The 26,966-nt window shown below is 41.4% G+C and overlaps 2 protein-coding genes and 1 long non-coding RNA gene across 4 annotated transcripts in view; 2 read left to right on the top strand and 1 right to left on the bottom strand.

Moving 5' to 3' along the window:
* The window catches only part of LOC135424019 (uncharacterized), an 86,852-nt gene extending 76,442 nt beyond the window's left edge, over nt 1–10,410 (bottom strand). Inside the window, exon 1 of the long non-coding RNA XR_010435056.1 lies at nt 10,290–10,410. This is a non-coding gene — a long non-coding RNA (uncharacterized LOC135424019). The remainder of the gene's footprint in view (nt 1–10,289) is intronic.
* On the top strand, nt 4,082–14,955 carry LOC135424000 (solute carrier family 2, facilitated glucose transporter member 11-like). Its single transcript, XM_064674763.1, has 12 exons — nt 4,082–4,774; nt 5,361–5,459; nt 6,326–6,486; nt 7,102–7,226; nt 8,624–8,753; nt 8,899–9,047; nt 9,662–9,849; nt 10,909–11,019; nt 11,095–11,196; nt 12,220–12,295; nt 13,212–13,339; nt 13,667–14,955. Exons 1-12 carry the CDS (start codon nt 4,751–4,753, stop codon nt 13,871–13,873), a joined length of 1,500 nt encoding a protein of 499 aa, XP_064530833.1. The 5' UTR covers nt 4,082–4,750; the 3' UTR covers nt 13,874–14,955.
* A 2,214-nt stretch (nt 14,956–17,169) lies between these two features.
* LOC135423997 (solute carrier family 2, facilitated glucose transporter member 11-like) lies at nt 17,170–26,630 on the top strand. Of its 2 annotated transcripts, XM_064674761.1 has the most exons (12): nt 17,170–17,690; nt 19,249–19,347; nt 19,767–19,927; nt 21,542–21,666; nt 21,915–22,044; nt 22,606–22,754; nt 23,296–23,483; nt 23,630–23,740; nt 24,233–24,334; nt 24,499–24,574; nt 25,262–25,389; nt 25,725–26,630. In XM_064674761.1, the coding sequence occupies exons 1-12, from the start codon at nt 17,667–17,669 to the stop codon at nt 25,929–25,931; spliced, it is 1,500 nt and encodes a 499-aa protein (XP_064530831.1). In that variant the 5' UTR covers nt 17,170–17,666; the 3' UTR covers nt 25,932–26,630. The 2 variants fall into 2 exon arrangements, with proteins under 2 accessions (XP_064530831.1, XP_064530830.1); XM_064674760.1 differs by lacking the exon at nt 17,170–17,690 and having other exon boundaries at nt 19,222–19,347.
* Nucleotides 26,631–26,966: the final 336 nt, after the last annotated feature.

Here is a 26,966-nt window from a genome sequence, read left to right as displayed (position 1 = left end):
ATGATACGAAGTAAACATTAACCTCAGCCTCAGAGTCAGGTGGTTACTTAAGAAGAAGGTGCAGGAGAGGCATGAGAGAAAACACTTCCACAGTCTGACAGAGTTCTGTCTACCTGGGATCAGCCACCCTTTCAACATGAGATGGACAAGCTCCTTCCAGAAGTGGTGAGTACTGCAGCTGGCAGCACCAGCTGGCAGCACTAGGCTTTAAGAAGAACTGTGAGGTGATCCGTTGCAATCATCATTCCCAAAGAAAATATAATACATATTTATCAAATTATTTTCAAAATAATAGGGTCAGCAGGGGATAATCCTTCTAATCTTGTTGCTGCAAAAATTAGAGGTAACATTTAAAATAAAAAAAAAATCAAAAGACACAGAATAAAGTTTCTAGACTAAATCATCATGGATATGTTGAAGGAAGTTCCAGCTGGGTAGAAAAACTAATTAAAAGAAAAAGTTTAAAATTCCTCTAGTTCTTAAATGGTGAGGTATTTCTATACCATTTTCACCTGCTCCCTCTTGTTTCCATGTCCAAGTGTTTCCACTGTCTTTTCATTCCCAGCCCTTTCCACCCACCCTTCTTTGCAGAAGAAAAGAATAAGAGCTCGACTGTAGCTGCCTTTGAGTGGGCATGCCTGGGTAACAAACACATCAGTCTCTCCACTTAACACAGGTTAACATGGGCACTCAACATTTTCAAAATATATCATGTAAGATAATGTTAAATGAGGTAATTTGTGTACCACAACCACCTAACCAAAGCAGCAGACAGTCTACTGGGAGCTATCTTATCTTGTCAGAAAACTGCATAAAAATTATTTCCAACAAATCTGTCCAGATACAGCAAGTCTTTGTAATTCTACATGAAAACATATATGCATAGAAATACAAAGCCCTTTAGTGAATCAATGTGCTATATTATTGGTGCAAAGAGCTGCCAGTCATTACAATCTTATTTTCTCTGTTCAGGCTCTAGAAAGGTACTTCCCAGGTGCTGTAGCAAGAGCCATGTGATGAGACAGGAAAGAGAGAGGTCAGAGGCTATGCTGATGTTTTTACACCTGTACAGTGCTAGTTAAGGTTTATATACTAACAACTGTGGGATAGGATCTTATGTCTGCAAGACTGTGAACACAGGATATAAATATATGTCTCTTGTGTTCTCATGCCATGCCTGTTAATATTATGAAACCTTAGGGGAATAACTAATTAATAATCTGAAAGATCTGCATGTACAAATAATATGATGCAGCGGTATTGAGCCTTCCTCTTTGTTCTGCACAGCTGTGAAGGAACTGTGTGGTGAGGAAAAGCACCAAGCAGAAATGGACAATCTGCTAAACAAAAAGCAGCGATGGAAAACAGCAAAATCCCAAGTGTGCAGGAAGTGATGGAAGACCAGACTCTGCACTGGCACCTGTACATTTATTATTATGATCATAACTCTGCAATTCTCTGGCATTAATGCAGTTGGTTATCTGCCCATCTCCACACAAAACAACTCTTCAGTTCAAGCTTGCAGACACTGTAAAATACATTGTATCTGGGTGGGAGTCAAGCAGTCATGAGATTTACTCCTGGCCATCAACTGGCTGCTGATTTGGTTTTGGATATTTTCACCCATCCATCTGTCACTCTTTTTGGAAAACTGGCATTTAACATCTACTGACCTAACAGAGCTTCACTGACCTGGCAAAGTGCTACATAAATGTATCACGTCATTTAAGAAGAAAAGTTTTGGATTATGGACATTATTTGGATTATGGACATTATTTTGCAATAAGGGACAGACTGGCTTGCACATGTCGACCTGCCTACAACAGTTCCTGTGCCCTCACACCTTCCCACAAGGTGCTGTCTGCATCCAGGATGAAATCTTAGGCTTCTTTTTGCCACCACGCTCTCTTACTCCGCCCCTACTGTGGCAGTGCAGCTTGCAGCTTCCCTAACAATGGGGAATCCCTAGTGCCTGAGTGTCCTGTTTGAAAATATGGGCAGCATGAGGCCAAATGGAACACAAATGTCACATTTATCTTCTTCCACACTATTCTTTCCCAGCTTGCACAGGTTTCACAATCAGGTGCAATTGCAAGTGCTAGCACTTCTGAACTGTGCTGAACAGACATTAAAGCCATGGAGTCACTAACTCAACAGACAGATGGAAAATAGACGTTAGGATCGGTGTTCACTGTTGGCACTGCACTAGATCAATAGTGTGTTCTGCTGTGGAACTTCCACTTTCATTTCTCAGTTCCTTCTCTCTGATTTGACTCTCCTTTTTCTCTTTTTCATAGCTTCTTTTCAGGATTCTCAACCTCTCTGAACACGCAGAAGAGAGAATTTTATCTTGTAAACTTGGTCAGTGTCACTTTGTCTTTACTGGTCCTTTTGCAGGAATTGGCCTCAGCAGCAGCACAGCTGGAACCCTGCAGAGGGACTGTTCATCCCTGTCACACAGCACCATGTCTGGTTTAAAACAGGAGCCTTGGATCCCCCTGTCCCTCTCTATGAAGCCCAGCCATGCTGACTCTGATATAGCTCCAGTGTCTCCTGCAAGAATTCAGTCCTTCACAGGTTGCCTTGCTGGGCACCTCCTCTACTTCATGGCTTAATGAACTTTTCCATCTCAAGCATTCATCCTCCCAAACTGCACCAATCCAACGTGCCAGACCTCAGGAGGCCTGTTCTCCCAAATGCTCACTATTGCTGCATCTCTTGCAGTTACTGATAAACCAGATAGTCTATGATTAACCTGCCAATATTAATGTTTGTGAGTTGTTTTAATCCCATGCCAAGGCCTCTCCTTCATACTTCTGCAAGCAACGTCTCAAATTATTTTGACTACTCACCCTGCCTATCTTGCCTTCAGGAAAGAAGGAAATTTTAACTATTTTATTTCTGTTGCTGTTTCACACCTAAAGACTGGGTTTAGGCAGCTACAAAGCGAATCTTTGCCATCACTGTCATAATTTTGTCATCATGTTCTAAGTCTTGCAAAAAGAGAAGCAAAAGAATAAAATAAAATTATTTTTCTGTGATTTATTTCCAGGAAAACCTCATCTCTTTCTGCTTCCTTATCTTTACAGGGATCCTCATGAGCTCAACATTGGCTTGACAAAAAAACAAGCGGCAAACTCCTGGAATAAAAATCTCCTAAAATTGCTAATAACGTGAAACAGTCATGTACAGCTCAGAATCACCAGAAATCCCCAAAAATGTAAGAAAAATTTCACTGTGAGATGGTGGAATTTGCTGCTATTTGAGATCCTAAGTAATGATTTTCAAGGAGTGTAAGATTGCTTATGGCGTAGCCACCCTACACCTTGATACAATTGGGGAAAAAACATGTAATAGAAAAGAAACATTAACATTTTGAAACAATAAATAGTCAATAGCTTTGCAACTGGTTACAATGCTGGTGTTCAAGAGAAAATACTTACAAAAATTTCCAAATCATTCTAAATGCCATTGCAAGCCAGGATAAACAGCATTTGCTATGCAGTTATATAGGCAATAGTTGGAATTACACAAGTAACCAAGGTTTTATTATTAACATGTATTTTTTTCCTCATTTCTTCAGACTCACAGTATTTGCAGTGAACCCCTCTGTAAATAATTGCATTCTATGTTTTATGAACTGAAAGTACAATCCCAAGGGTGAGCTTGAGCATTTACTGAGGCCTTCAGTATAACCCTATTGCCCCATCTGCCCCCACTCCAGGCCTTGGGGGCAGGGACAGTCCCCTGGCATAAGTGAGAGTGAGCAGAAGACTTTGAAGGCCGGAACAGCACAGGGCACCAAACACAAAGGCAGACCAACCTCTTTCTTCTAAGTGCTGGCTCGAGCAGAAGCCACTCAGAGCTACAATTTGAGCTTCACCTCACAAGACAGGAGCCTCTGGGAACCAAAGGTGATTTTTCATGCCTGCAACACTGCTTTTGGAGCTGTTCTGTGACAAAGCTGAGGGAGTAAGATCCCACTTGTTCCCTCCTAACTCATTAAGGAATATTTACCTCCTTTGATTGCTCTCATGAGAAAGTGTGTCTTTGTTACTGGTTCTTTCAAGAGGAGCCTTCAGGACCAGATGCTCTATTCCGAAAGCCTCTGCCAGGGCACACTATCCCTTACTGCTTTTTCAGCACACCTGGCTGTCAAACATCCTCATAAACATCCAATTCTCAGTACAGTCTAACTGATACTTAAGGCCAGAACAGCAGAATTAGGCTTTGAAACTTGCTTATTTTATTTCTAAAAACAATATTTACTATACCAATGATTCTGAAACAGAATACCACATACTTTACTTGTTTACAAATAACAGTACCTAAACCTTGCACCAGCTGCCTTTGCTTTCTGCAGATTATGGCAGACATACCCTCTGGTCTGTACCACAGGAGTAAAGTGTTTTACTGTTTCTGGAAAACTGTTCGGATTTTTCACCCAAACTCTTCTTCTTTCCCTTTCCAAAGCCCTCACTCTAATCTCCAGATGCAAACTTCCTCTGCTTTGAAACCTTCCACCTGGAGAGTGGACTGGATGCAATTATTTCCTGAAATATTTAATCTGGCACTGTTAACTTTGGCCGGTTGAAGTAAATATAAGTGGGTGAAGACGAAATAGTAAAAATTTAACTCTGATCCGCAAAGCCAAATGCCCACTGCCATACCAGCAGGCAGGAGACAGAGACACAGAAGCCTGTGATGACAAAGACACATCACACGCTGGACAACCAGCCCCCAGCCAGAGATGACCGGCTTCCTATCAGACCTGGTAAGTCTTCCGTGGGGTATTTGCATCTGTGACAGTTTTGTGTGCTACTGGTGCTTCAAAGAAAACCAAGTCAATATATCAGTAAAAACAACAAGGCTCCTGCTCACTAAAAGATTCTTGGAAGTGGTTCTGCCCACCATTTTTAGGTGTTACAAATGTTTGCACTTCATGTGCTCTGTCATCCATCTTTGTCAATATATTAATGTTTCTTAAATGTTTTCAGTTATTTGAAAATATTTGCTTACCTGCAAACATAATTTGCTTTGCTCACCTGCTGAAAAAAAGAGCTTAGTTAAATATATCACTAATTATTCAGTGCGGGCATGAGGTTTTGAAAGGCAGGGAACAGGACTGGATGTCGGCAGCTGTGGCACCTTGACAAGGATGTTTGTGGGAGCTGTATTTCCTTGAGCTGGATGTAGGGAAATCACAGGAGGATGTATTCCTCACACTGGGGCAAGCAGAGGGAACATTCCTACCTGCAAATCCCTTGAACAAATGACATGTTGCTGGAGAATGAAAGACACATTGCAGGAAGAGCCCGATGTGGCTACAAGCCTAAGAAGATTTTGTTCTACATCTGCAGGTGCAGTACCAGGGGCTCTTTCAAATGATCGCTGTCCTGGGGATCGGTGGAACATTCCAAATTGGCTTTCAGATTTCTACCCTGACCTACATGTCTCAGGTAGGCAAAGATGCACATGGCACACTGGTCAATGAGGGCACTACACTGCTGCTTGGGGATGCTCCCCTCTGGCAGTCAGAAAGGGCTTAATCACAGTATTCTCCTCTCATTTCCTAATTGCTACGCTATGCTATCATGAAAAGCAGAACATGTCAAAGTGTTGAAAAGAGAAAAAAAAAAAAGAGATCTGCAAGTTGTTATTTATAGAACTGTTCATCAGAAGACACACACTGAGTAGGGTGGCATCTGTCTCCCCTAAAAACCTTCAGCACATTTGCCTGCATCAGTGGCTTCAGTTGATATTTTTATAGCTACCCATCTTCACAGACAAATAATCAGTCGAGTGAGCCATGCTTTAGGAAAATGTCTGCTTCTCTCCACTGATCACATGCAAAACTTCCATTAAAGACACTGAGGTCTAGATGGAAGGCATCATTATTTTGTGGGGATCACCTTATGGGAACAGTGTTATTTTCTGGCTTTAGAGTATTAAATTCTGAGTGAAAAAGTACTTAGGAACTGCACTGAAGGTACACTGTGTAACCTGGCATTCTTGGCAGGTATGTGAGAGAAAACCCATAACTGCTTTGCAGAACTTTGCAGGGGTGTTTACACTATTCTTTAGTACCAGTCCATGCCTCAGTTCCTCAGATTTCAAGGATAAAAACCCAAAGATTGACCTCCCTTTAATGAAAAAACCAAACACAGCACACTATTACACTATGTCTGTTAGCTAAAATGCACAATTTTAAAGTCTATATGAAATAGTAACTTTAGCTGAAGCAGCAAAATTACGTTGTAAACATAACAAAATACATGCACTGCTGTCACAGGTGTTGCTAATGAAAATTCTTTTTCTGTCTCAGCATGTAAAGGTTTTCATTAATGAAACTTGGCTGGAGCGATATGGCTACCCCATCCAGCAGGATAACCTCCTGTTCCTATGGTCCATCATCGTGTCCATCTTTGGTATAGGAGGTCTCTTGGGTTCTTCAGGAAGTAGATACCTCGCTGTCAAATATGGCAAGTATGTATGTATGTTCAAAGACAATTTGTCAAGTGAATCTTAGCTTGAGGAAATGACAGCCGAGGTTTTAAATGTGAGACGGAGTTTTAGACTCAGTCATGGCTGTTACACAGCCAGGTTAGCTGTGGGGTCAACTGGTTTTCCTGCTTCCTGCCCTTGTCCTGTGGCATGGATTAATCAGCTGTGCTGCCAGCCTGTCACACCAGGCACAGTTACTCAGATTGGGTTAGTCTCAGCAGAGAGGAAAGGCAGCCTGGCTGAAGACAGAATGGGTTCTTGAAAGTGCTACTCAACATATAGAAGCATTGAGGTCCTTCTAAGTGCTATGACAATGTGTTTCATAGTGGATATTCAAGTGCAGAAACGTTTTAAGACTTTTCTCTGCTACACAGCCCAGAAGTGTTCCCAAACTCCCAGATCTAACCATGTGCCAAGGTACACCATGAGTCCAGAGTATCCAGTGCCAATGACATGGAAGGGCTTATTTAATCCTGGACTACATATGTGTCATTTCACAGAACCAGCAAGACAATTTCACCCAAGAATTCCTGCATGGCAGGAGCTTAAGTGCCATTTGCCTTCTGATTTGCAAAAAATCTTTTCACTTCCTTACAGAAAGAAATGTCTCTTGTGCAACAACCTGCTCATGATGGTGGCAGCATCTATCATGGGCTGCAGTAAAACAGCCCAGTCCTTTGAGATGATTCTGATTGGGCGCTTCATGTGTGGAATAAGTGCAGGTGAGTGATTTCTCCCACAGGTCAGCAGGATCTCACAGGATTTTACATCTTTATTCAAAGTAAAAAATAGCCCTCCACTAAGGGAATAAAATATTAAAGTCAGTGACCTTTTGTCAGAAGATTTTCTATAAGACAAAGCAATAATCACTAATTTCACTTATATCAAATGAAATTCAGCTTTGCCAAGTATATAAATATTCAGAGCTGTCAGGACTGTTTTGATACAATATGAAACAAAGCTTTTTCCCAAAGGAAAAATATGTACAATATTATCTTAATTTTGGTTGGCAGTACTGAAAATTATATGGTTCAAAGCTAGTATTTTGATAAAGGGGAGTCTTCCAAGCCATAAGTTCTTTGGATTAGTTCAAAGATCTGGTAATAATCAGGCAAAATCACTCCTAGCGAGTACCCCACATCCAGCAAAACCTCCTGTGCTGGTGTCACTATTTCTTGTGGTTTTCCCCTATACAAAACTTGCTTTTCCATTGTTTGGATATTTGCAGGGATGCCTATTTTAACTTATTATAAAGTTAACTTAGAAGTTAATGCCCATTTTTCAAATACCTAGGTTTTGTACATTGCTTGTCTGACACACAGTTGTATCGAAGAACTGCAGGTGTAGTTAAAGAATTACTCACCCCCAGAGGTCCTGCTCTGGTCTAGAACCTGTATCATGCCTCATGCAAAGACCTGATTTTTGTTACAGAGACTGCAATTAAAAGAGATTGTTTTCCTATCACAGAAAGCCAAGAGAAGAACATATTGCTTTCAAAACAGATAAAGGGGGCTGTGACCACCATATCAGGAAAAAGCTCTTGTTCCCAGACTAATACACAGCATGTCTGAGTTATGAAGTACTTCACATACAGCTGGGAACATCAACTCTGCCTGAAATCATAAAAATTATTGCTGACAGCAGAAGAGAAATACTTTTGTCTCCCTCTAAGTCATGTACAAATCGACATTAACTATAGCAATGCATGTGTTAATCTGCCATGGATCTACCATTCAGCTCTTCAATAGCATTATGTCAAGAAAGGTTGAGATTATGTGGGTTAACTACAAGCATTTAGCTATTCAGCACTTGCATACTCTGTGTCCTTTAAAATATGTTAAGGCTCACAGACTTTGTGATGAAGCTACGCTTTAACGGGAAAACTGTACGTTTGTTAAGATCAGGAAACTGCACTATGCAAAGAGGCTCAAATACTTAGGTAGAAAGAGTAAGAAAAATCTAGTAATGAAAAATTTCATATGTGGGTTGAGGTATGAGAAACAACTCCGTGCTTGAGGCAGCTATATTCTGTAATGCTTAATTATTTATATCCAGTTTTATTTCCAGTGGTTGTGAATGTCTTCTTTCTTCTCTCCCATAATTCTCTCCTCACCTCAAGGCCTTTGTGTCCCTCTACATCATCAATATGTTGGAGAAATTTCCCCTAAGAAGCTACGTGGATTTGCAAACTCTACTTCCTCTTTCTTTTGGTCACTGGGAAAAGCCATAGGGCAAATTTTAGGACAAAGGTATAATGCAATGGATTACCCACACAATCCATTTCTGGATCCCTTCTACCTTTTGCTCCTTCCTCTGCTTTTTCATCCATCCCTTTCTCTCCTCAAAACCAATGTAATGAACTCTTATTCTGTACACATGTTTTATCCCTGCCAGGGAGCTGCTGGGCAGCCAGTCCCTGTGGCCCATGCTGATGGCTTCCTGTGGATTTCCAGCACTGTTTCAGCTGGTCACGCTTCCCTTCTTCCCTGAGTCCCCACCATATCTCCTCATGCAAAAAGAAGACCAGGAAGGCTGCAAAAAAGGTAACTGAAGGCTCCTGGTTCCTGTTCCTCACTTAATTTACAATTGTTTTGTGATTCTTGCTTTCCCCATACAGAAAAAATAAGCAGGACAAAGTTTCTCCCTGCTCATTTCCAGCATGACTCTGTGAATACCTATAAGTATATTTTTGTTGTAGTCTCCATATAGAACACAAAACAACTACTCTCTGCAGTTCTGTATTACAAAACCTTTTGCATTCAGCTGACATCATCTGTACTGTCAGTCCTTTGATTACCAATAAATGACAAATGAAAATGGCTGTTTGCACTGCAGGGCTCTGCAGGGCACCTCCCAGCTCTGGCTGTTGGCTGTGCACCCTGCTCACACTCCAAGAGAAGGAGGAAGGTACAAAAATGGCCCAAAGGGCAGGGAGAGAGTCACTGTGCACCCCTCTAAGGCCCCTCTGTCACAACAGGTCCCTCTGTGCAGGAGGGGATCAGGACTCTGGGAGACCCTGTAGGACACCTCTGCCTCTCAGCACAGCCCCAGCCCACACGTGCAGGGCTGCCAGACACTTGAATCACCTACTCAACAAACTTCTTAGGGAACAGAGATGAATTAACATGGCAGGTCTCACTCTCCTTCTCCTCCACAGCCATAAGGCAGCTTTGGGGTGAAGGCCATCACCAAGCAGAGATTGATGACATCATGAAAGAGAAGGCAACAATGAAAAACACCAAGATCTTGAGTGTCCTGGAACTAGTGAAAGAACCAGCTTTCCGTTGGCAGCTGTACATGACAATTATTCTGACCGCCACAGTTCAGCTATGTGGCATCAATGCAGTTGAGTGAAATTTCCCCCTTAAATTCTCAAAACACTTACTGACAACCTTAAGGGAGACATGATGGCTCACAGGAGCTCCCTCCATTTTCCTCAGGCTTCTCAGGCCACACCTTGCTGTCTGCCAGCCCTTCTACAGGGCAGCAGCAGCCTGCAAAGCTTGGCTGGGCTCTCCATGTGACACCCCTCTGCCCAGCTCCTGTCCCTGCCAGAGTTACCTCCCTCCATAGTCAGACTCACTGAACAGCCACTTCTGAGAGCAGCTATCAGGCTCCAGAACCCACTTGTACAAATGAGCCTCTACTGGCAAAATCTGTGGTGTAGTTTTTATGTGACTGCTGGGCTGCAGCTGCTGTTATTTGCCCCTGGCTCTTGGCACCCTGAGATGTTGGAATGGCTCTCTGCCCACTCTGCCCTCAAAGCTAACAATGAACATGCTCACTGTTCTGCAGCTTCTGCACTTCTGCTCGTCCTCACAGCAGAGCTTTTCTGGGATCCTCTTGATGCCACAGCTTTGCAGTTGCCTGCGTGACCCTTCTGCCTCTAACATCACGATGCAGCAACATCTGTAAAGGAAATACACAGCTGAGTCCAACACAGCTTAAACTGGAATCTTTATCATCTCAGCATGGCTCCAAAAATAAGCAAAGATATTTGAAAAGATGCTTGTTTTACCCCATCATGACTCCATAACCCACCCTCTTCTTCCTTGAGAATACCCTACAATGATATTTTTGGATGGGCTCTGAAGACACCATATATCTGGCTGCTTCTGAAATCACCTAAATCAGAATTCTGCAAACCTAATTACATCATAGCAGCTGCAGGTCCAATTAGCCCAGGATTTTATCTTTTATGAAATAATGAATGAATTAATTAAATTAATTTTTGCCTGCTGATGAAGTAAATAGTACCAAAAAGAGTGCAGACTTCTAGATCACTCCAAACCTGAGCTGCATGCTCCTTGATTAACAGCTCCTGTCTAGGGCAGTGGCACACAGGTATGGATAAGAAATCAGCTCTTTTCTTCTCTTACTGTTTTATGGGGGTTTTTTTTCCAGATTTATTTTTATACTTCTGAAGTCCTCCAGGCTGCTGGCTTTGATGAAAGAATGGTCTCCTATATGACCCTCTCTGTTGGACTCTCTGAACTAGTAGCTGCTGTAGTCTGTGTAAGTCACATTTCTATGGGCATGGGTCACAACGTGCTCTCTGACCCTGATATCAGTGTCATTTCTGCCCTTCAGAGCTCCATCATTGAGCGACTGGGCAGGAAAACGCTCATTAGAGGAGGCTATTGGATCATGGGTTCCCTGCTGGCTTGTATCACCGTGACTCTCTCCCTACAGGTAAGGAAGTTCTCAAGGCAGATTTCTCTGCCTATTCTATTTCTAACTTTTGCTCATGGGCAGGACCACGCTAATGAGAAAGGAAAGTGAGGCTTAGATCAAGCTCCTCTATACTCAGGATTAAACTCCCTCTCAGCCAGTACTCTCTTGTACTCCTGCCTTCCTTTCAGCGTGACCCCATGACCTTAGCAAGGAGCACATAAAACACTGGCAGACAGGCACTGGATGCTCGTTTCATTGGACTCCAAGCACCAAACACTGGTCAGCACAGAACAAAAGACAGTCCAAGGAAAATGGCCCTTTCTACTCACACTGTTTCTAACAAGTAACAACAGAACCCCAGACTTCTTCCATCAGTGAATTTGAAATTTAACTTTGCTGCAGAGGATGCTGGGGAGGCACTGTCTGTTCACAGACAGGAGACCAGTTCACCTCTCTAACAATGACATGTCAGTGTCCTTGCTGTGGCTTCTTCAGGAGCAAATCACCTGAGTTACCAGTACTCATCCAGAGCCACTCTATAGATACACTGTAAAATTAGCCTTGAAGCAAGGTGGCAGCAGACTTCCATTTTTGTTTTATTCATGAAGGGTCTCAAACACAGTAGAGAGAATCTTTCTTCCTAAAGCATCGAGTCTCTTTTCTTCTTGACTAAGATCTAGGAAAGCTCCTTTTCAGTGCCAGTTATCGAATCTTTACAAAAGTGAAGAAAAATATTATTTGGCCTTCCCATATCTCTAAGGATTGGAGGAAGCACCATGAGGTCAAGAAGAAAGGAGGACAGGATGCAATAGTACTATCTGGACTTCCTTTAACAGAAACCTTCCAAGCAAACCTGCTTCTCTGCTCATCTAACAAACACCTCACTGCTCCATCCCCAGGAAAAGCACTCACATCTCTCTGTCAGTTCCCACACACTGAATATTTCCTGCTTGAGGTGACAGTGTTGGAAAAGGAGCATTTCTCTCCTACAGTTATTAACAGTTTTCACCCAGAAGTTTGTTATTGGTTTTTTTCCCCCAGGACTGGTATTTCTGGATGCCATACTGCAGCCTGTGCCTCATTATCCTGTTTGCAGTTGTTTTTGCAGTTGGGCCAGGTAAGTGCTCAGTCGAAGGAAATAAAGAGATCGAGTCATGTGAGCTTATTAATATGGCTAGGAAAATACTGCATTATATTGCACAAGTAAATTCATTTAACAAAATCTTGTAGTAATTTAAATATAATGGGGCCAATCACTGGCCATAAACTTCAGCGCCATCAGGTTTGGGTTTTGTTAACAAGGGGAAAGGAATACACTGGAAAAATACAGCAAAAATAGAGCAAAAACAGATGGGTAAAAGATTTTAAAAAATACTAGGAAAAAGAAAGAGAAAAAGAAAAGCAAGAGTTTCTTTTAATTCAGTGTTGTATAATGTTACATCTTATCCCACATAGACAGCAGTGCAGAAGACCTACTTTGGACTAATTCTTTTCCTAGCAATTATTATCTGTTACTTTTTAAATTTTATTTTTTAAAGGCTATTAATTTTTAAAATATTTGCCTCCCCATATGTCAGGGTTGAATTATTTTCCTAACTCAAAACTGTTGAAAGCCTGTGACTTCAAAACATAACTGAAATACCCAGGAAGTGAATCTGGGAAGATCACTCACTGGTGATCCAGCAGAATCATGCAGGCAATTCTTGTGAGCAATAATAATTGTCATTTCATTCTGACACAACTTCTTTCATGAGAAAATTTCGGGCTTTCTCAAGTGTAAACTACTTAATTCTTGGACCTCCCCAAAAATCTATTTGAATACTTTACCACTTTAATAAACTGGTGTCTGTCTAGTGGTTTATAAGATGCCAACAACATTTTCATTTGTAAAAAAGAGCTACATCCTCAAGTGTTCTGAATGCCAGTCCATGACAGCAGCATCTATGTCCTGACTGTGTAACAGTACCACTCTATCCAAATGTTGAAACCAAACACATCAACAAGCAATAATTCTGATTCTTCTCCCCCTTCAGGTGGTGCCACAGTTTCCACCAGGGCTGAAATCTTCACGCTGTCCTGCAGACCACCTGCCTTCGTGATCGGCGGGGTTCTCAACTGGCTGGGAGTGTTCGTGGTGGGGACAACCTTCCCGTTCATCGTGGTGAGTGGCTTTGCCAGGGAGGCTCCCAAGGCACCAAATTTCAGTCAGCCACGAGGGTGGGAAGACAAGCAGCAGGACATGACAGTGCCATGTCAGCCTGGAGCGGTCTTGGCACCTGCCCTCCCAAGTCACTTTGGCAACTGAAGGGCCCTGATTTGCCCAAGATACTTATTCTGACTGAAATATTTTTCAAAGGTCAAAATTAAAAGAATTCCTTATCAAATTCAAAGTATTTTGGGACCCAAATACAAAAATTGTGCCAAGAAGGTGACTAAAGAAAAGATATGCTCACCTTGCTCACTTTCTCCCTCTGCTCTTTCCCTGCAGGAAAGACTCAAGCACTTCTGCTTCCTCATCTTTATGGGGGTACTTTTCACTTCAGGGATGTTTGTCCACCTGTTCCTTCCAGAAACAAAAGGGAAATCAATCATAGAAATCACAGAAGAATTCAATAAGCTAAACTTTAAAAATAAGCATGTTCCAACAGCTCCAAATCATGTCACAGAGGATCACACCTTCTGCACCAGGCTTTGACTGGACATAGGGGGGAATCAGGCTTTCTTAAAAAGAAGGGAAAAAAAAAAGACATTTGTCATTTTCTGACTAGTAAATCAATCCAAATGGATTGTCAGCTTTCCTACTGGTCATTTACAAGGTTCCCATTTTGTCAAACCAGCTCCTTTCTCAAGCACTCCACTCTGGGCAGCTCTGAAAAGGGATGAGGGCTGATATTACAGCATAGACTCATGTGAATCATGAGCATTTTGGCTTAACTTGCTGATGTGCAAATCTTAACAGAGCAACTAATACACACTGAAACTACATGTAGAATTTATAAACACTCTGCTGACCACAGAGAAAGGAAAGACCTGTAATTCCCTCTCTCTCTATGATTTCTGAGTATGTTTTTACAGCCCTGAAATGAGAACAGTGAAGTTCTTGGCTTGCTGTCTCTGGCTAGGGTTCAATCCATAACAGATTAAAGAAAAAATTTAGTGGAATAGGAGATAAATTCTTTGTTTCTCTAGACTGAACTGCATAACCAAACCTTGCCAGGTTCCCATGCACAGTGCCATATTGTCCTTGTCTAGTATCTGGTTTGACAGACTTCGACCATTCAGCACCAATAGAATTAAAGGACTGAAGGGTGGAATCCAGGCCCCATAAACCCAAGCACCTACAGTCATTTTAGATACTCTGTGCTGTCCTGTCCATCATTTTTGTCATCTCCAGTCTGCAGCTCCTCTTCCAGGAGCAGAGTTCCCACAGATCCCTCGTGGGCTGTGAATCCCACAGCAACTGAGCTGCTACTTTCCTTGTGTGACTTTTGGCTACATGGACCAAATTTAGCCCAGAAGAACCACCTCAGCATGGAACTGATTTCACCAGAAAACTTTATTTGAAATATGCAGATTCATGGGATTTTTATTTTCTTTTGAAAGTGCCTAATATTCTGCATGTTTCTGTCTTATTAATGAGAGGCTCACACGGTCCTAGTAGGAAAGCAATACTATCAGGAGGAACATGAACAAAGCTAAGGCTTACAGTGGAGCACTCTATATAATTTGAAGTTCAAACTCTAGACTTGCACAGTAAAACAAATGGGTTTACCTCTGCTCCTGCTTTGACTGTCATATTTACTTCAGCTCAAATAGGGTTATTCAAAATGAGAATTCAATTTTCCATCTTAACTGCTGCTTATTTTTAATTGCAAATGTTAAACATAAAAACATAATAAAAATGGCAGATTGCCTTGTAATAAAACTTCTGGCCTCCACTAATACTTTTTTCTTCACGTCATGACCTCCTTCAGGAACAGCTGACTAGAAAAAGATATTGGTGTGCATACTCTTCCATGATTGGAGATTTTCATTATTACTGCCTTTATTATTGAGGAACACTTAAGACTACTGACTAAAATATAACTACATAACTATAACTATATATCTACAAAACGTGGAGTGTCCTTAGAGTCAGAAAACTCGGTAATTTTGTAGTGTTCCATATACACATGATATGATTAAAAACTACCAGTCTTTTGGAGAAAGCTACCAATACAGAAAGGGAAGCTCAACTTTCTGCAAAACAGATTCTCTTTTCCCAATCAGTCACTCCAGAAACATCCTTCATTCCATTCCAACAATTCCTGAAGCCTTTGGAAACGAGAGCAGATTGGCTCACTAGTGAGCCCCTTCTCTGATCCCAGTTATTCATTAGGTGTGATTGGGAAAGCTCTTTCCCATAAGATCCTCAGCAGGAAGCGAGTGGGTGCCCTCTGGAACATTAATGTGACAACGAAGCGGAACAGCTCTTTGGAGCACAGGTCAACCTTAGCCTGGGCTCAGTGGAGCAAGAGCTGTATTGTGGGGACAGTCTGGTCAAGGGATGAAACAGCAAAAATGTCTGGTTCAAATATACATGTGAGGTGACAGGGACAAAGACGATGGTCATCCAGAAGCTTCAGGAACATGTACTACATTTTCTTCCAGACATACCAGCTGATGGGTAAGATATGTCTCAAATACTAACTGAGGCACATATAAACACTTGAAAACTGGATCAGTGAACTGCTGTCAGATGGACACAAAAAACATGGATCTGGTCTTGCTGGCCTGTATGAAGGAAGGCTTAGCACAGCTTTGCATATGTGTGTCTGTAAAATTGCAGGATCAATGACTAAATGGCCTGATGTTGTGAGATTTACTGTCCTGAGCACAAATATCACTAAAGGATATCTCTAAGATACCTGCCAATTACTTTGTTAGCACTAATAAAGAAACTGCACATTTACTAAGGGGGCCTCAGCACAGTGTAAGCAATAACAGCACAGAAGCAGTACAGTCACTAATCACCATAAATGCAAAAGACATTACACATTATGGGAGTCATGAGAGGAAGACTCTAAACCTACTCAAAGTAGGAATCCTAAATTAATGTCCAAGAGCAAAGAGTGTAAGTTACAATATGTGTAAATACATGTAGAAGAGGGTGAGGTACAACATAAGAAAATATGTTCAATAGACTGCATTTGAGAAGGAATGTCCCATGCCAAAAGCTACGTGTTATTGCCTGCTTGTGGCTTGCCCCAATATCATCTGGGCAAGACAGATACCAACAGCCAGCATGGCATTTCTTCCCTCTATCAGATGCACACCATGTTATTTCAACTTTGTATAACTTTACAGAAAAGGAAATTAATTCTTAGCATCAAAGGGACAGTCTTGTTTGTGCTCTAACAACAGATTATCTGCTGGAGAACCTAAACTGGAAACAAATCCCCCCATGAACTCTCAGCACACATCAAGAGCAAAGTCAAGACCATGATGAGGCTGTGCAGTGATGGGAGGTCAGGTGCTGCCACACGCTACATTTCAGCCATTAGCTGGAGAATCTGTAAATATGCTTTGCATGTGATGTATTTTACAGTAAATATGACTGCTTGCATCCAGTAAGCCCTTTATGATTTCTTCCTCCTCTTCTCTAACTGAAGTGTAAATGGCAAGTGATAACTAAGCCATTTACCCACTCAATAAATACAAACCCCTCCTAATTGTGAAATTAAAGCCTTTGAATTTTCTCTCAGAAAAACAGAGACATCAATCCAGCCGTGGAGGTTACAAAACAGTTCCAAAACAACCTTTTTTTCATCACAGGCACAGAAATAAGCATACTGACTAATGGAAATGCCAGACAAAAATGTGCATAATGAATTTTTTTCTCTACTAGCAAAGGAAAACCAGCTACTATTAAATACTGAGCTCACCAAGCCTGGTGTGCCACTGTGGAATCACTAAGTTTGCACCACATTTCAAAATCATGGAGCAGTTCAGTTCCTTTCAGTAATGATTAAGTTACGATGTGCTCCAGTTACCGTCACATGAAGACAGGATAGATCTTTCCTGTTATATGTCAAAGTCCTATAGTTCATTGTCCAAGCCCCACCTAAGATTCCCAACAGATCATTTTGTCTCTACGTTTCTCAGTTTGTACAGAAAACTGAGCAAAGTCATGATTATGGTAATCCTGTTTAAAATTGTTGTCCCAGCTCTCTATCTCCCCAGCACAAGACAGTGCTCATGAAGAGAACAGGTTCCCTGCAAGGGAGACCAGCTTGGTTATTTGGACATAACCATTGGTTGAAATATTTAATCCAACAATCCTAAACTTTGTACGACCGCTGAAATGGGTGTAATCAACTCAAAAGCCTCTGAAGTAAAATTTAACTTCAATGACATGGGACCAGTTCCCTGATCCTGCTGTTGTATAACGTGAGCACTTGGCTCCTTTGGCAGGTACCTGCCAGGGAGCACCAGGCTCTCCCATCGAGATGGCTGCCTCCTTCTCCAGCCTGGTGAGTATCTGCTCACTTCTTCTCAGGGCTATGGCTTAGAAAAGACAAAGCTGACAAAATACAGAAGATTCAGATTCTTTAAGGATTTTAAGTCCCTTTGGTACAGAGACTGTCTTTCCTCTCTGTGTTTAAACATCACCAAAAACAATGGGGCCATGAAGATCGTGCTGCATGGTCTTTTCTATGAAACAACATGAAATGAAATGAATGAATGAAATGAAATAAAATAAAACCAAAACCAGCTCTGGCAGTTCCACCATTGACAATGCTACTTTACTTTTGTCTTCTGAATTACTGAAGCAATACTAATTGTTAACCACTCTGATTACTTCCCAAAATAATGAATATTTTAACCTTGCTGCAAAAGGCTGAGAAACCATGACATGAGGTTTAAAATAAATTACTTTCTTCATTTCATCAAGAGACAATCAATATAATCCACTGAGAGTTTCCACAGTCTTACACAGGGAAGAAGTAATGTGTATTGTTGCTCTGTTTCTCTTAAAAAAAAAAAAAAGGAAGAGTGAGAGGGTGAGTTCTTAATTTGTTTGAATGGTCTTGCCAATTAGCAAATACACTGAATTTGAGAGAGGATTTTTAAGGAAATTTAGAGTCTTCTTTCTGGTCCACAGCTTCCTGGTTCTTGTCATGTGATAATTCCAGAAATCCAGATGTGGTCCAATTAAATAACAATCTGTTGAAAGATGGACTTAAGGTCTAAGTAGTTACTGTTATGTTTTCTCCTTATTTACAGTTAAAATTATTTCATTCATCAAAAAGTGTATTTCAGTCCCTAATCCTTGAGCAAGGAAGTTCTAGACAGACAGTATCTCACTAACTTGGAAGATGCCAAGCCCTTCAATATGCAAGCACACCATTTCATGGTTAAATAAATAGAAAAAATAAAATATTGAGAAAGGAGAAATGAAATCCCAAATCAAATTCAGGAAGATTTTTATTTGAATGTAATTACAGGGGCTATTCCCGTAATTATAACTATATTTATGTTATATTTATATTGTGTAATTATAGTCCATGCCTTCCTGAAAAAGCTGAATGTCAAAAGGGTATTTTCTTAATTATGCTTAAAGATACAATGCAGTCAGAAACTAAAGCAGAGAGTATAATAAAATGTTGTTGATTTTTAATGCTGTACTTCTGAGACACAGCATTATGGTCTGGTGAACATCAGTTATTGTCGACTGCAGACAAGGAAACTGATTCTCTCTTCCCTGCATCCAGGGCTGACACCTTTATTCAGCCAACCTGTCAGATATTGTGGGCATAGAATGAGAGCTGCACTCTTGGGAACATCTCTTAAAACTCCTTTTTCTTCCTGCAAGCAGAGTGATGGATTATCACCCTTACAGTGGCAGGTAGTTTGCTATGGCACTGTGGATGATGAGGGTGTTTCAGGAGTAGATTAGAGGGATTTTGAAAAAATGTTTATATTCAAGAGGATTTGAAGTAGACAAAGAGGAAGGACCAGTGTGGATCTGGCCCTGCACAGATCCAGACTAATGAGAAGCTGATGGAACATTTTATGTTTGCTTTGCAGGTTCAGTTCCGGGGATTATATCAAATGATCTTAGTGCTGGGAATTGGTGGTAGCTTCCCATATGGATTCCACATTTCTGTAATCAACTATCCTTCTGTGGTAAGGAGACATCTCCCTGAGGCTGATAACACAAATGGAGTTCTCCCATAAATCTCAAATTTACTGACCATTCACAGTCTGTGCCTTTTCTGTGGCTAACAGTAACATCACATGTGCAGAGAACTTTTTCTCCTTTAAAGAACAGGACAGCATTTTCTGTTTTAAATAAGTTTTTACCACATAGTATAGAAGTCCCCATAGAAGGATAACAAATGTGCTCTTAGCATGCTTGCCAGGAGGCTTCCTGAGTGATACAAACTTGTAGATTTTGCAGTGTGATCTCGGTGAACTTGTTTTACCAAGAAAGACTCAAAATAAATCTAATATTAGAACCACAGGCTCGATCTGAAATACAACATCCAAACAATATGAAGGGATCTTATACCCCTCATCCGGTCAAATCTCATTCTGTTTTTCAGCACATCAGGAAGTTTATTAACGAAACGTGGATCGAGAGACACGGCTCCCCCCTCCATCCCGAGACAATCATGCTGCTGTGGTCCTTCATTGTGTCTGTTTATGGGATAGGAGGGTTCCTGGGATCCCTCTTCTGTACCTACGTGACTACAAAATACAGGAAGTAAGTGCTTCTTGTAACAGCTCCACAGTCAGAAAGTGCAGGGAAGTACCAAGGTGAACAAATGAAGCTCTTTTTGGTTGAAGCAGTCTGGTCAGACACAACGGGTTGGGTTTCCCAGCACATCCACCTCTTCCAAGCAGCAAACAGCCTTCTACCTTGTTTATCTGCCCTCCCCAGGGAATTGTATTCTGTAAAGGCTGCAGTCATCATCACATCACCAGATTAGTGCCTCTGGGAGTAGTGGCATAGGGTCACATTCTCTTCAATGTCCCCTATGGCTCTCACAAAGGTCTCCCAAGCTTTACAAACCCCAATGAAAGAGCTGTGTGTCTTGTGTTGTAACACATTATATGCAGTTACTCAAACACCTGGAAGATATCCTTAAGTGACAAAGAAGAACTAGATTTCCATTTAAATACACTCATTTTGGGGTACAGACATTATATTAAATATTCAGATCCAGCCTAATGAAAATATGAACAAAAGAGAAAAAAGAAATTGCCCGTAAGTACACTGTAAAGATACAACCAGCACCAAAACAAATGTCCAAGAGACATTCCCATGTTCTTGGGAATCCATTTTACTGAAAGTCAGTTCCCAAGCTATCTTTCCCACGAGATGGAGGAAGGATCCCTCACCAGTGTGGTCTGTTCTCAGTGCCTTGTGTGTAACACCACTGATTTCGTTTGCAGAGCAATTGGCAAATATATCTGCTTGGTGTGACCACTTAAAGATCTGCTCCACAACACACTGATCCAGAGGCCCCTCATATGGGTCTCATCAAACCATCTTAGCCTGCCTGCAATTGTGTTCTTTCCTATCAGGTAAGTGCCCCCAAGAGATTTCTTGTGGGACACTGCCTCATCCCACACACACAGGGGCTCCCAAGACTGGAAACAAGATCATGCACTTCTCCCATGGGTCATTTAACCCATGATAACCTAATTGCTGAATCCCTGACTAAACACAAGGGTCTCTGTGAATCCTTAATGTGTGCAAGGGGACTCTTGTCTAACAAGCATCACAGCAAAACATCTGAGTGCAAAAGACTTTGAAACTTTGATTTGAGCCTGAAGCATCAGGGCTGTGAACACAGCAGGCCACAATTCATACAGAGGCACTTTTGAAATGATATACGCCTCTAAAAACTCTTTCTGTCATCTCAGATCACACCCATTTAGCCAAGAGTATCTTTAATATGAGCCATTCTAGAATGGGACCTGTGGATTCAGACTGTTTTTGGGAGACAACCTGGCATTTTAAGAGGAGTTATAGCCGTTTAAAAATCTTGGTGATAAAATGGGCCAGTTGTTTGATCTCTTCCCCAGTTGTACTGTGGAAATGCTGACAAAGCGTTCCAACTCTTTAAATTCTGAGCTCAAAAATATCAATTAATTCAAATCTAAAGGATCCTAAAATTTCAAAGAATCATTTTGACTATCCAAAGTCAAAATTATTTCATCTGTTCCTCAACATAGTAGGAATGGTTCTACCACGCTTCCTGTCAAAGCAAGAGTAGTTCAAAAGAGTACAAAGGGTTCACATTTCACACTAAATTCTCAAGGCCTTTTGAGATTTTTTGTTTGGGTTTTGTTTTGTTTTGTTTTTTTTCAGAAAAAAGTGCCAAATATTCACCAACCTGATCATGCTGGCAGCTGCACTTTTCATGGCCTTCAGTAAAACAGCCAAATCCTTTGAGATGATTCTGGTTGGGCGCCTTCTCTACGGCATTGGTTCAGGTATGTGCTTGTGCCAGTGGGGACTGCAAGAGTCCCTGCTGTTCTGGGATTGTCTCTGCAGCCATTCTTGGAGAATGATTTTTAAAGCAATTATACCAGGCACTTAATAAAAGTGAAAGACATCACCCCTTTTGCAAGAGATTGTAATCTAAATATCAGAGTGAATGGAAACTGTAAGAGGGGACGGAGTCAGAAAGTTAAGCTTTTCTAAATATTTTAACAGTCATTTATCCTCCTCTGTGTTCAAGGTTTTTCTATGAATATCCATCCTCAGTATGTAGGAGAGATTTCACCCAAGAAGCTGCGTGGATTTGCCAACTCCACCGTTTCTGTTTTTCTGACCCTGGGAAAACTCACAGGACAGGTCATTGGACTACGGTAAATTCTCCGATCTTTTGATCAGGTTACACTAAAAGTACAAATCTTTCTACAACCTTACCCTTCCACCTAGTCAGTGACTGAGAAACACTCCCATCCTCCCTAGGAGGACCATCACATCCACATCCACCTTAGTTTTAAGGCAGATATTTAATTTTGAATAAAGAAGGCAGAAAATTAATTACTCATAATATGATTTCTTCTTATTTCCACACCTTTTCTACTGGGGGACTTCCCCTTCAAAATTTACTGTACTTACATAAAAAGTCTTAGTTTTGGTCCTGTGACTAAACAGTGGTCAAATGAGTCTCATCAGCTCTCTAGATATTATACTGGGTCCCAATGATATTTAGAAAGTTTTTCAAAATATCGAATAATTCCTTTAAAATAAATTTGCCAGGAATAAAAATAGCAAAATTTGTGAAATTTGCCAAATTATGAATTCAGGGTTTTGTTCCACTGCACTCTTGAATGGGATCTGAGCAACCTTCATCACTCAGAAAAACTTCCTGAACAGTCATTCCATTATTTCAGCATTTTTGTTTCACATACACTTTCCAGGGAGATTTTAGGAAGCGAAGCTTTGTGGCCATGGTTGTTAGCATCTAGTGGACTTTCAGCATTGGTTCAACTGGTTACCCTCCCATTTTTCCCCGATTCACCATCCTACCTCCTGATACAGAAGGGTAATGAGGAAGCCTGCAGGAAAGGTAGAGTGTCTGCTTTCCTCACTTACTTCACTTCCTTTGCTGTGTTAGGGTGACAGCCCGTGCAGAAGACAAGCAGGGCAGAGCTGTACAGCACAGTGCAGTGCCACGGAGCAGAGGCAGTTTCACACACAACAGATGAGGTCCCTATGACAATATGTCTGTATTAACCTGATCCTCACTCAGTCTCATTAAGACAAGAAACATAGTTATGTATCAGCATGTCTAGCATTTCCCACTTTGGTGGACACTGCTTTGCTTCTTTAAAGGAAATGGTTTAGGCAGCTCTTTTTTCAAATTCGATAAACTGTACTTAAGTGTTGACTTTGTTTACAATTAGGTCAACTCCACGTTAGAAAGCTACATTATACTGACAACCAGTGAATCAAAATTCTTTTGAGTGCCCACTGCCCCAGCCCCAACCACACAGCAGAAGCAGCGCCGCCATCTCACACACGGACAGGCAGGCTAAAGGGTTTAATGTAACCACTGCTGATGGAGCTGCAGAGGTAGAACAATCCACCTCCCTCTTTCTCTCCAACAGCCATCAGGAAGCTCTGGGGGGAAGGAGACCACCAAGCAGAAATCGATGACATTATGAAGGAGAAGGGTGCAATGGGGAGCACGAAAACCTTGCGTGTCCTCGAGGTGATCCAAGAGCGATCTTTGCGCTGGCAGCTTTACTTCATGATGACTGTTATGACCACCCTGCAGCTCTGTGGAATCAATGCAGTTGAGTGCCCTCTTTATCCCCAGCACAAGGGACAACACTAGGCAGCATAACAAACCCCTCTAAGTCAGTGTTATTATACCAGCTTAGAACTGCACCTCAATGCAATGCTTTTTTCACAGGTGCATTTTCTCTCTGCATTTTTCAGATATACTTCTACTCTTTTGAAGTGTTCCACACAGCCAAGTTTGAAGAATACCTTATCCCATATGCATCCCTGGGAATTGGGTTGTGTGAATGCTTATCCTCTATACTGTGTGTAAGTCTTTTCAGACTTGAGTTTGAAGGAAAAATTCAATGTGGTCAACAATCGTACTTTTCCTTTCCTATGACTGGGCTCGGGGGAGATTTGCATAACCTAAGACACATCTTCCTGCTTCTGCAAAACCACATGCAGGATAAAAGGCAGTTCTTGTTCCAGATCACTTGCATGAGTGTATGTCTTTAGACTAAATTTTATTCTGTAAAATAATTTTCTGATGTTCTGGATTAGGTGTGGGTATGCATGTGTGCACAATTCGACATATGCCAGCAGGCAAGAAAGGGAACTGTCTAAAACCAGCCTAAGGTTGACTAATAAACACAGCTTTGTTAATCATAAATTAGTTTGAAAAAGTTAATCTAATTCACTAGGAATTAAGAGACTTAAATGATATTACTCATATAAGTCTTCTGCAAAGCATACATGGAGAGGGGAGGAATTATTTAATTTGAGAACTGGGATTTATGACTCGTGTTTTCTGCTTTTCAGAGCACCCTCATAGACCGGTTTGGGAGGAAGGTGCTGCTTTGGAGAGGATACACACTGATGTGTTCTGTGCTAGCACTGCTTACCATGACCCTGTCCCTGCAGGTAAGGAGGCAGCAGCCTTCTGGCCCCTTACTCAGCACCAGCCCACCTTTCCAGTCTTACCTCATGAGATATGTACAAAAACCTGAGCCAGTGGCAGAAAATACGGAGCTCTGCCATTCTGTCACGTGTCTAACTGTTTGATATCACCCATTTCTCACCCTCAGCATCGTTTTTTCTGGATGCATTACTTCAGCATTATCCTGATCTTCCTCTTCGTTGTCTTCTATGGAAGTGGACCATGTGAGTACAGCAATGGCTGCGTTGGGAGGAAATTTTGTACCAGCAACACAATTGGCAAAGGAAGAACAGACCAGTGCCATGGTGAAAAAGTTCTGGAAATCAAGGAAGGAAGGACAGACATGTACAAGTGGGAAACAGGGAAAGGATATAGACACCTTGGATTTTATTGCTGATCACAAGATCTAAATAATTTAAAACGCAGTATCATCTCCAGAGGGTTTGAGAATGAAATTTCAGAATGATTTTTAAAATACTCAGCTAAAACCAGGAATCTAAGCATCGCAATGTATGTCACAGTACTCATCTTGCCTACATGTTATAGTAATAATTTTCATTAACCTAGCAAGCTAAGCTTATGCCTACCAAAATGCTTCAGGTGGAACTGACTCCAGGAGCCAAAAGGGGAGCTGGTTTTATAAATCATTGCACCACTAATGGCTACCAGTGCAATGTGGAACTGCACAGACCCACTGGTACCAGAAAAACAATTCCAGTACACATGAGAGAAACCTAAATTAACAGCTGCAGTCCCTTTCTGAAATCAAGGTCTTTCACCCTCATAGCAGTGGCCACCTACCAACAGGCCACCTATTCTACCTGTCTGTGATCTGCCACTGCCATTGGGAGTGACTTCAGCAGGAGCAAGGAAACGAACATGCCTGGTTTGTGTTTGCTTTTCTTTTTCAGCTGGAGCCTCTGTAGCTGTCATGGTTGAAATCTTCAGCCAGTCATACAGACCATCAGCCTTTCTGATTGTTGGCTGTATCAACTGGATGGGACTGTTCATACTTGGGATGATTTTTCCACTGCTTGTTGTAAGTGACTCTAAGTGGATCCCTCCTTCCAGGAGAATCCATTTCTGAATGCTGACAGGGAGCAAAATAACAGTATTAAATTGCAATGACATGCAAAGCTTAGAGCTCTGTCCAAATACCAAACCTGTTCAGGAACTCTCCAAGCCTGTCAGAGGAGCAGCAACAGGATTCAGGTCAAACATGGCCAGTGGAAACTCCTGGTTTGATACCTGTCCTGGATTGTGTACTGAGCACACTTTTGAATTTTAATTTCAAAGACATGGGCTTGCACTAAAAGGCAGGGAAACAGAAATGAGATTCTTATTTTCCTTACAGTGTCTCATTTCTGCTTGCAGGATAACCTTGGACCCTTCTGCTTCCTCATCTTTTTGGCAATTCTTGCTTTATCAGCAATTTTCATTTACCTGTATCTTCCTGAGACCAAGGGAAAGTCAATCATGGAAATAAAAGCAGAGTTCAACAAACTAAACTTTGGGAAAAAAGAAACCTCCTTCACTGAAAATAACTTTCCTAAGGAACAGTTGGCTTGCACGAAGCTCTGAGTGTTCAGAGGAGAAATTTGCATCTCTTAGAAAAGACAGGAAACAATGTTGCAATAGAACTAAAAAGGAAACATTAAAACCAGACTGCAAGATCTTCTGTCTCATTTATTTTTTCTTTTCCCTTTTCCTTTTCTTTTCCTTTTTTTTTTTTTTTTAATAGCTATGAAACTCATCATGCCAGAGTTCTATTTCCGGATGATATCTAAATGTTTTCGCTGGAAATTTCCCCACTCAGTTTCAAGACATACAGGTTTTTTTCACATTAAAAACCCTTTTATGGTAGTGCATCTTAAGAATTTTTAAAACATTCTGTTAACAGTCCACAGGGCCCAAAGAAGAACATACACAGAGGTTCTACTCACAGTCCTGGACCCACAGCCCTGGGCCTCAGTTGGTGTCCCCTGTTCCCAGGGTCCTGCCCAGTGCCACAGGTACCTGAGCAGTCTGTTATTGGCCTTTCCTAAAGGAGACCTCACTAGCAGGAAGTACCTCATAACCAGGAACCTGCTGGAAAACAGCTCAGAGAAGAGTGTCAGAAATGTGAAAGACTAAGTAAAATAATTTAAGAGGACAAACCGAGAGAAAGAAGGATTAAGAAGGCTAAATGTCATGAGGATGGGGAAACACAGAAGTCTGAAGTACTTGACTAGCAGGCAGACAGAGGAAAAGCTAGATATGGCATTTAGGGTGACCTGAGCAGACATGGACTAAAAACTTAGCACAGCAAATGAGGAAAAAAGGTTCCAGCATGACAACAGAAACAAATATTGAAAGTGAAATTGAAACAAATATTGAAAGTGAAATTGTACTGTGCAACAAACCTTCTGGAGATGTAATGGAAAGCTCAGTGGAGAACATCCCAGTAACTCTAGGCAGGGAGAAGGACCTACCAAACTGACATATTATTGTATGCAAAAGAAGAAAAATGGCTGCTATAAAGTAAAGTAAAGGACACTCCCGAGAGCATCTCTGGTGTCTAAGGAACTGATTTCCAACCTGGTACATCAGCTTCTGGGAATTACATCAGATGTTTTC

This window comes from Pseudopipra pipra, chromosome 18 (assembly GCF_036250125.1).
Source record: "Pseudopipra pipra isolate bDixPip1 chromosome 18, bDixPip1.hap1, whole genome shotgun sequence".
NCBI classification, from domain to species: domain Eukaryota; kingdom Metazoa; phylum Chordata; class Aves; order Passeriformes; family Pipridae; genus Pseudopipra; species Pseudopipra pipra.
The sequence above is the reverse complement of the archived record's forward strand: the minus strand, read 5'-3'. Positions and strand labels throughout refer to the sequence as shown.